Source organism: Cebus imitator, unplaced genomic scaffold (assembly GCF_001604975.1).
Source record: "Cebus imitator isolate Cc_AM_T3 unplaced genomic scaffold, Cebus_imitator-1.0 Scaffold45, whole genome shotgun sequence".
NCBI classification, from domain to species: Eukaryota; Metazoa; Chordata; class Mammalia; order Primates; family Cebidae; genus Cebus; species Cebus imitator.
The window spans coordinates 7,280,904-7,291,540 of NW_016107360.1; the positions used below are offsets into that span (position 1 = coordinate 7,280,904).

Below are 10,637 nucleotides of genomic sequence, written 5' to 3' on the forward strand. Positions count from 1 at the left end.
AAGATTCTAAAGCTGGAAGGACAAAGTGATGTTACCTAAATTTGCCTGTGCTTCTGATAGGACAAATAATCCACCACTGATGCATGGCCCATAGAGATCATCTTCATTTTTGGATGAATGTGAGTGGACCTGTCATACTCCTTACCTGTATGAAATGTAAAGCACAAAGCCAGGAATGAGGTCACTATCCTATCACTTACCCCGAAAAGCTCTCAGTGGCTCAACTCACCTAAGTCTTCCTCCTTTACTCTCTTCCTCCATATCATAACTTTTGCAAATTTTTATAACAATTTTTTAAATGAGTAAACTGATCTGGAAAAAATATTTTTTTCAGTTTTTATTTCAATAAAAGCGGCAACACTTGTATAAAGTACTGCATATGGAGAACATTTGCACAAATATACAAAAAAATCAAAAAACTAAATTCCAGTTTATTTCCATAGCCTTAAGAAGGTAGGGAACACATAAAAATATCCAAAGTCATAGTTTATTCTTTAGGAATGTAAACTGTAGGAATACAATTAGAAACAAGTATATTTACTATGAAAAGATTAGTATCACTACATGATTAGAAATAAAGTAAGAGGCACACAGTAAGTTCCATAGAAGAGAAAGCAGCAATACATGAAATAGAATCTTGAGTTTATGGTAAAAACTTCCTATTAACACACATGTACTCTAAAACTCTACTATAAAAAACACAAAACATCTTCCAAAATGTTCATTGCTAGTTTCTTTAGATATCCACAAGTTACAAAGTATAGAAGACAATATATTTATCTTCTCTGATGAATTTAATAATATTAAACATAAATCTGAATAACTCAAAGTACTGTGTATAATTTTACTAAGCAACAAATCTAGAAGTATAAATTCATGCTCATTAAAGGACTAGAAAGTTTTAACTTTTCATACAAAGGCTGGGAAGACACTATTATACATTAATTTGTATCTACAATGCTTAAAGTACCTATCAAATTATTTTTAAGTGGTTTTTAAAAAATATTTTTCAGTTACATTATTCAACATATGTATTTCCTTGATGTGCTTCCCTTTAATATAGATTTATTGTACCTAGATGCAAATGCTAACCTGCCTTATTTTAAACATTTATTTAAAATTATGTCTCAGAGTACATCTCTTCTCCATAATTCAACAGTTTTAACATTTTAGTTTTATTCTTCCAAAATAGGCAAAATCCCTTAAAATTGGGATCATTTTGATCTATTTTGGTTTTATAAATATATTTCCCTTTAATTCAACTTTTTTTAAAAAACTGAGTAATATTTGCCAAGCAGTTGCTTCACAATTGAAAAGGGCAATGAAATACTGCTTTTTCAAAACAAATTTAAGTCATCATTTAAATGCTGAGAATTCCAACTCTTCAAGTCTAGAGAGCTTGCCTTTAAAATTTCCATAGTGGTACACAAAGGACTCCAGGGTGCTTTCCTGTGGCTTTAGGAAGGGAAAGGAAGCATTTGCCCTGGGTACTCTAGGGCAGTCCCTTGAAAAGTCTACGTTCTCTCCCCATTTGGATTCCAAAAAGCTAGTGCTGGCTCCAATGCCACCAGAACACCCCAGGCCATTGGGTTTTCAAAAGTGAGAGGTTGGGCGATTTCAAGAGACTTAAAATGTGCAATGGAGCCACAATTTCTGTTCAGATCCTCTGAACTACGAGGTACAATATCCCAATTTTGTGTGGAATCCTTCTCATGATAAAAATATTATTCTGGAGACTTAGGAGGTCTATGACTATCAGCATCTTTATAAGAAAGTGACCTACGAAAGCTACCCCAACTTTTAAATTTGAAAGATGAGTGGTGAGATAGTAATATGGATAATAGTAATTGTTACCACAGTTAAGATTATCCAATTTTCATAATTTCTATAAAAACTTTCAATGAGTAATCCTTATTTGAAATAGTATCAAAGGAACTATAAAAGAATTTTGTTGTTAACATAACTTCACACCCCAGAAAATCAGTTAGTGCAAATCATTTGAAGCAAAAATTCAGAACCATTTTACTGAGTAAGCCTTCAGATATATTTTTTTAAAAGAATATACAAATGCAAATTTGTTGTGCAGTTTATAAATGGGTGGCACCCCTTTTCATACTTCAAATTTCAGGCATTTACAGCTCTGATTCCATTTATGGTTAACAAGAAAAATATAAAGCGTTACATTTTTTATTGTAAAATTCAGGATCATTTGCAATTTAGAATTCAAAGACTTAAGAAGCCATATGTCAAATATTAAATTTATTAATTAGCTGTCAAAACCGTTAAGATTATAATGATCTAGGGTCTGACACATTTGATTTAGGGCTGTGAGACCACTGGGAATTCTACATTTTAGATAATTTGTTTGCACTCTAACACTTTCTTTTCATAAAATTCACTTGAAGACCTTGTTAAAAATGCAAATTCTGATTTAGTAGACTTAGAGTGACACTAAAATTCTGCATTTTTAACAAGACATCAGATTATGCCAATCCTACTTACTGGTCCTCAGACCACACAACCAGCAAAGGTCTAGAAGAATACCCAAATAAGGTTCCATTACAGTGGTAGAACATTAACATCTGATCTCTCAGCTGTGTCAGCTAACATTTCCTCAAACTTATTCTGCAATGTTTCCTAAGCACCTCAACTTGCTTAAAATGCCAATCTTACAAATTCATTTTTAATAATACCAATACTATTAATAACTATGCACAGGGGAAATTCATTGTTAAAGTGACAAAAAGACATTAGTAAACTCACAGTGACATTTTACAAATATTATAATTTGTATGCAGGATTCCTATTAATACCAAGTTTCACTGCCTGACTGCCTTATAGTTCTTAACTACAATTTATGCCAATAGATCTTATTCCATTCTGTTACTGGAGCTAAGAAAAAAAATCAAATTCATTTATGCCGAAAACCACATTGTAATCGGGGCTAATGAATGAAAACTAGCTCATACTTTTTGAAGAATTTAGTTTAAAATGGTAGTCAAAGCAGTTGTAGTCAAAACTATGTTGAAAATAAATGCTCTGGCAGCCTTCCAAACATACAAATTTTTCACATATCTGAGCTCTGCATAAGCAGGTACAAGAGGAAACACTAGCATGCTCTATTGGTGACCACAGCAAGGGACTATGAAGAAGAAAATCGCTGTGTACTGACAGTGAAAGAGCCAAGAACTGGACAGCTCCTTAGGCCTTCCTCAACAGTCAACTGACTCAGCCTCAGCCCTGCTTCCCCTCTCTCATTCTGAATGATGACTTAAGTACACTTGCTTTACAAGGGAACCGCAACCATAGGCAAAAGGACTACCGCTAGCAAACACCAAATGTTTATGTCCATCAAAGGTCACCTACAGATACATACAAGTTTGTTTTAACTTCGGCCATATCGCCTTTATTTTTATTTTTTAGTTGGGAGGTAACTAAACTGATTACTCTTTTGATATCACACTAAGATATTTAAGATAGGCCTGTTCACAAACAAGAAACACATTTCATTTTTTTTCATATTTTAGATTTAAGAACACAAACAGAAACAACCCTAAATTAGTCAATAAATAAATGTCCTTTGTCCATAGTTCACAAACTTTATTTTCTTTCATGACATTTTATAGATGAAAGATGTATCTAATTTCCTTCATTTGCAGACAAACAATTCCATATTATACAGTTGATACTGGTATCTTGAGAGCTGTGTTGCAAGATTTACACTGATTTCCAGGAAGTCTTCAATGATGTATGCTCTGAATTATAGGAGTCCAAACTAACTAGGATTTCCAAAGTTGAGCAGTAGGGCAAATCAGCTTTACCGCCTATTATACCTTAAGAACTGAAAGGGATCTTCACCTGCTAAATCCAGATCAAACACTTCAAAACAACACACCTACCAGCAATCTGATTTCTGATATAAAAATGTTTCAAAGATAACAGAAATGTCTCTACCTCATATAATATTCTAAGAACTGGGTTACCAGGCATTTTCCAGTGCTTTGAACAAACTGTTCTAATCTTAAAGATGCTCTGGTTACAAACATTTTCATCAGGTGCTTTTCATGCACATCATTTTCGTTTTTCCACATGCCTGTTTTTCAGATTGGCTTCCTGACCAGGAGCTGCAGAATTCCTGGAGTTGTGCCTCTGCCCCATCCTCTATAAAAGTTCCCATACATGGAGACTCCCTTTGACTCTGAAGGCCAAACACACAACCACCAAAATAGGAGCTATTTTAAAAAAAAACACACACACACAAACAAACAAAAAAAAAACCCACCTTACAACCTCACATGAGATATAACCAACTTGATCAGAAAACCTGTCAAAATTATTGTCACTGACAATCTTAGGGCAACAGTAACAAGAAGGAAAAAAAAAGACTCAAGCCAAGGGGAAAAAATTGTAATCAAGAAATAAAACCGTATTTCAACCTAGACAACACTCCCTTCATAAAGTCAAGGGAGCCTTCCGAATTTAAGACACCAGGCTCCTCTGTCAGGAATATGGATAAAAGACCCAGGGCACATTCATGAAGAAGCAAAGTTGTATTTCCAGGTTCACTGGATTATGGGAGAAAATATGTTACTAATTAATCTGTGGACAGAGTAATGCTAATACTAGGAGGTCTCTGCTGACCTGATTGATGCTTCATTGGAAGTTCAGTTCTTTCTGAAACGTAAATAAGCTTTTCTTCTTGGAGACTACAAGCAGAAAACCTATTGGCATCTGCCCCAGTCCCACAACCAACAGCAGATGACGGGTTATGTGGGACTGTGACACCACTGACTTGTTCAAAGGATTTACTAAATACAGTCGCTGCAGTCTTAGCCAAGCCATGGCAACTAGGCTTAGGTAGGGATTGGCTGGTTGTTAAAGTAAGTCTCTTCAAAGAGAGAAGCTCAAGATTCTCACTTTGGGCTCTCTGAGTTTGTTTTCGAGCAAAGTGATCTTTGCAAGATTCCCCTGTAGTTTCTTTTTCTTTTCCTCCAGTTTTGCTTCCTCCTGACCGTCTCTGGTTTTTTCCTATACTTGTCTTATTACTACAATTGTGACTACTGTTTGATAAACCCGACTGGCTGGTACTAGACGCAGCCCTGGAATAAAATCCCTCGTCAACTTCAGATATGTCCATCAGTTCTTCTTGACCTGTTAATTCTGTATTTCCTAAACAAAAAAATGACAAAGATTAATTAACATTATTTTAAGCAATCTTTTTTAAATGATTAACACCAAATCAGTTACACTTTAAATAAATTAAGCTTTAGCATAACTTTATAAAGCAAATGATTATAGAACAAAATCAAAGGATAAATCAAAACATTTATTATAAAAATGTAAAAATAGTTCACTGTAATTAAATGACAGTAATTTATACTGTATTAAACAAAAAGCATGCCAGAAACCATACCCCATTATGTTTTTAGAAAGAATTCTCCTATTCATGCAAAAGATAAGAAACAATTAGAAATATTATCGTACAGTAAAACTAGGGGTGAACTCTCCTTCAGTAGCAAAGCAGTATAAAATCAAAGCTCTTACCAAGAAACTTTTTAAAAATTGAAATTAAGAATACTTTAAAGACATTTTTAGAAGGTTGCATTCTATATTGTAGGTTATTTTATCAAATTTAAAAAATCTAGACTATAAATATCACAAGCTCAATGTAAAATTCTATATACATTATCCTTCATGTCAAAGATGGCAAAAAGACAAAGCTGAAAAAATAATTTTACATCTCCAAACATAAGCAGAAAATTATTTTGTAAGAAATTTCCTGCCTCAGTTTCCATAACAATTTACTTAAAGATAATATAGGTATAATCATTCTGAAGAGCATTTAAGAGTCATTGAGAAATTGTGGTGCATAATTCATGCATTTGGATTATTAGATCACATGCAAAATTTTTGAGACTGTGCAACTGTTGCTTAACATGCATCAGGTGGCCCTTTGCCTTAAGATACCTTGGAGTGCAGCTATAAAGTGCTCTGCTAAAACTGCACTCTGCCAGGTGAGTTTATTCCATCCTCCATCATTTTTCTTACAGATTTTTGCCTCCTGATCTCTGGCAAGCTTTTGCTCTCAGTTCTAGGATCTGTGGCTGTTTCCTGTACACCCTGTATATGCTGAGCATCAATCTCTCCTAGTGTTCTGCCTTTTTCCCCATTCCCGGTTCTCTCTCCGGCCACATTTGTGACACTAATCTCAGGAATGACAAGGATGCCCAATTCAGTAGTATCATTATTGTTGTCAGGTTGCTCTAGAATTGAAGATGATAAGACAAAATGATGGATGAAAACAAAACAAAAATGTGAAACAAGAAAAGCAAAAGACTCAAAACAAAAATTAGATAACTGAATGTTATGAATTAAGCCAAATATTTGCACTAATGATTTCCATAATTTATAATACTCTGACAGCATCAGAGATAATAGGGTCATATTCTTTAATTTTAAATGACAAACAAAAAATTCACAGAGCATCAATTTACGTTCTGCATTTTTTTCACACATATGTTTCACATGGAATATGACAGAAATTTTCTAATAAATCAAAATAAAATTTGTTTTTAAATTGTACTTTTTGTGTTCTTTGGGTAATTTTCTAGTGTTTTTAAGCTAATATGGAGACCACCTGAATTTATGTCAAGTCTTAGGCAAATGTTCAAGGACCTACAGCCGAAACTTTAGCTTTGGTCAACATTAGGAACCAAGCCACATAGAAGTTCTTCTTTGTACTCTTAAAATTCTATTTTTTTTATTAGGCTACATTGAGACTGACTTAATAAACCATGATATTTGGGAAAATGCTTATTCATTTATCATATCATGGTTAGTACTGCCACAGATATAGTTTCTGTCTCACATATACATCATCTTATATATTATTTACAGTAAATATTAATGTGGCTGTGATATAGTTAAGCAGTTGATTTCTTCAGACTCATACTTATTTCATAAATTTAGTTCATTACTTGACTGGAGAAAAACAAAAATGGATTTGGAAAAACAAATTGGCTGTCAGTCCTTTATCTGAAAACAACCATTATAAATGAAACAAAGGAACAAAACTCCTAACTAGTTAATACCTGTAGACAAAATTTTATTCTAGTCTTAAATCACAAAGGCATAATGTTATTTAAAGTCATTACGGAGTTATTCATGTAAATGGGAAAAAGTAACATAAATATACCTAGAAGGCAACAGTAGTGAAACAAAGTTCAAAGCAACATAAGACTATGTAAAACAGCATATACTTTTAAAAAAATGTAGACCACAAACCTGCTTATGGGACATCACCTACTATTTTCAAATATTTTAGCGATAGTATTGTCAAACTCCCATTAATGATGCTAAAGGCTGAGAAACAGTAACAGGTAGTAAAAGAATGAAGGCTAGAGCCACATATTCCTATGCTTCCCTAACTTAGCTGCACATTTGTATCACTTGTGCATCTTTAAAAATTACTGATGCCTGGTTTCAATCCCCAAACATTCTAACTTATAGCTACTGTGAGATATGACCTGGGTGTAAGATTTTTATTTTTATTTTTATTTTGCACTTTGGAAGGAGAAGGCATAAGATTTTTTTAAGCCCCAAATGACTAATGTGTAAGAAAGCTTGGGAACCACAGCTCTATTCTGATTCTTGCACACTTTAAAAACTTAAGACAAAAGTTGTTAAGGGTGCCTTGGATACGCCATACCCAGCAGCAATATGTACTTCTGGAAGCCCCTCCTCAAAGCTTCATGGTGCCCCAAGGTTCTGAGCCAATGTGCTGGTATAATTATTTCCCCTTAATTAGGCTTTTGACTAAAGGTTCTCTAAATTAAGTTTTTATTTCCTAGATAGGCCAAAAAATGTTGGTGAGGTAGTACTGCACTACTGCTTCTGGGTGCTCTCTATTAAAGGTTTAATGAAACTAAAAAGCTCCAACCAAGCCTGTTACCAATTGCTAACAACTGTCTTCCAAGTGATGGCAAATAAATTCTTATTGAGGTACATGCCAGAGGTCACTGCAACTGAGATAAAATCACCATGGCACTGTGGAGTGACAGCCAAGACTTGTTTATTTACATTGTAGAAGCTGTTTCACAAAAGATCTACTGCAGGTATCTTCAGTTAAAAAAAAAAAAAAAATCAAACTTTGGAAATTATCCAGACATAAAAAAGGCAATGAATATTAAAATTTAACAAAATTTTAAAAGCTAAGTATAGGTGGCCTAATAGAATACAGAACAATACTTACACTGAATTGCCCTAAGTCACTTTCTTGAGAGTGTTCACATATATTATTCAATTATATTCTCAAAACAATCTGTTAGTGAGCTTCTGAAGTAGGCAAGTTGATTCCCATTTACAGACAAGGAAACTGAAGTTCAGAAAGAGCTATGCAACTATTCAGCTGGGGAAGCCAACCAGTAAAATCTTTTAACTTCAAATGTCTATTCTAACGTACTATAAATACTAATTCTTCAATTACTTTGAGTCCATTTGAGTTAAATATCCTCTACATCCCACAATTAGGTTTAATTTATTTGTGTAGATTCCTGGCCATTTTATAAAAAGCAAATAATTTACTTTAAATGGAGAGCCAGAGAAAATAAAAGTCTGGAAGAAAACCTAGGAAAGTAATAACTCTTGAGTTTAGATCTTTTTTTTTTTTTTTTTAATTGGGTTAATTTTTTAAAAGATGCCAATGAAAGCTTAATCTAAAATGGTGCTTCAATGGTGGAAATTTACAATTTTGTAAGGAAGACTACAAAATGACAAGGAGAATATTACATAAAGCAGCACAAGGCAACTGAAATGTAATCACATTTATCAGAATAGTGATAAAGGTCTATAGCCCAAGAAGCAACGATATTACATTTTTTAAAAATCATGGAATTAAATGGCAAGTAGAAAAATGAGATCATGCGTTTTCCCACAAGCACAAATCTTTGACTAATTAATTGATATTTATTATCACTCAAAAATTGTAACAATGGCAGATTTTTAAAATTGCTTATTAAATTTATAGTAAAGAGCAAGAATTCTCTACAGAGAATTCTAGAAAGAACAGAAATGTAATTCTCAGGAAAATTACAGAACAAAGATAATTACATAATCTAAATGAACATTTGTTGCCTTATCTTGCTCTCTTGTTATCTCTCCAACTTCTTTCCCTGTATAACTCTGTGACCCAACATTCCTGCCCACACTGGCTTACTGCTCTCCTGGCTGTTCTCTTCTCCTGATGGTGGAATGGTTCTTTCCTTACTTCAAATTTTTTTCAAAAATTTATTTTACAGTGAAGTCTCCCTTGGTCAACCCATCCAAAGTTTTAATAACCCCCATGTTTCACATACCATCTTCCTTGTTTCTGCTTCTTCTTCATGCTTAACACTCTCTAACCTACAATTATTTATTTGTTTACTAGACCTAAGCTCCATAAGGAAGGAGTTTTTGAAATTTTCATCTAGTCTCTACTATATACTTAGTACCTGGAAAAGTAGCTTGTGTACAGTAGGCATTCAATAAATCTTTCTTTTTTTGATGAATTGAATAAATATTCTGATAGGGGATTAAATTATTAGAATAAGTACAAGTAAAGAAAAACATACAGAATACAGGAGAAGGGTAAGCTGTGAATGTGTTACTTGACTGGATAAACGAAATATATATAGCTTATGCTAATAAGAATTTTTACATGGCAAAGAAAAACAAAGACTCTTCGTTTTCAAAAACTGAAGGAGCCATCTCTAAACAGAGGTTTAGCAAGATGCTTAGGTCAAAAAAGATCATTTTTAAAATCTATTTTTTAATTACGTTATCCAGAGGATAGCATATATAGCTAAAGACTAGAACTTAATTCTTTAAGAAAATCATATCGAAGATGCTGTAAGGGAAAATAAATGCATAATAAAATAGATTTTGTTTTCCCCAGAACTTAACAATCTATGCAAATGGAGTTATTATTAATCCACACCTTAAAAAAACCAATATTTGATTTCAAATAAATCAAAAAGCTCAAAAAGATCCAAAGAGAAACTTCTCAGGATGTATTTTATTTGTATAACCACCTATATGCATAAATAAGTAAACTCTCCACATGTCAAAATGAGAGTTAAAGAATACTTTTAATAGACATTTCCAAATCAGTTCTCAAAGGTACTCAAGTATTATTTCTTCCTACAAAATTTCTTCCAGCTTCAAGAACAAAAGTGAAGCAAATTGCAAATATTACTGATTAAACTGATCATGAGTAGTTGTGATTTCTTTTCAAATGTCTTTTTATAATCCCAAATATCTATTCTATTATGTCACTTATGAAACCCCCTTAGCTTTTGCTTTCATTTGTTTTATGGCTGCCCTATTTACTAAAGGTGATAATTTTAATAAAAGAACAATTTACTTATTCACAGAATTTATACATCTCTGTACTCAGATTACTTTGAGTCTAAAGGCATCTGGTATGATGTGGGGTGCTTACAGACTTATTTGTGAAAATAATAAAATAAGCTGAAGATTTAAAAATATAATGTAATTGGTGAAACCCCGTCTCTACTAAAAATACAAAAAATTAGCTGGGCATGGTGGTGCGTGCCTGTAATCCCAGCTACTCAGGAGGCTGAGGCAGGAGAATTGCCTGA

The 10,637-nt window shown here is 33.2% G+C and overlaps 1 protein-coding gene across 4 annotated transcripts in view; it reads right to left on the bottom strand.

Annotated features, from left to right (window-relative positions):
* Positions 1-322: 322 nt before the first annotated feature.
* Positions 323-10,637, bottom strand: part of FAM126A (family with sequence similarity 126 member A) — a 132,912-nt gene continuing 122,597 nt past the window's right edge. For 3 of the 4 annotated variants that reach the window (XM_037737900.1, XM_017526973.2, XM_017526974.2), the window contains one exon: positions 323-5,169. In XM_037737900.1, the coding sequence (XP_037593828.1) occupies positions 4,595-5,169 (575 nt within the window). In that variant the 3' untranslated portion in view covers positions 323-4,594. Of the gene's footprint in view, positions 5,170-5,967; positions 6,264-10,637 lie in introns of all 4 variants that reach the window. The other variant, XM_017526976.2, reaches the window with a different exon arrangement.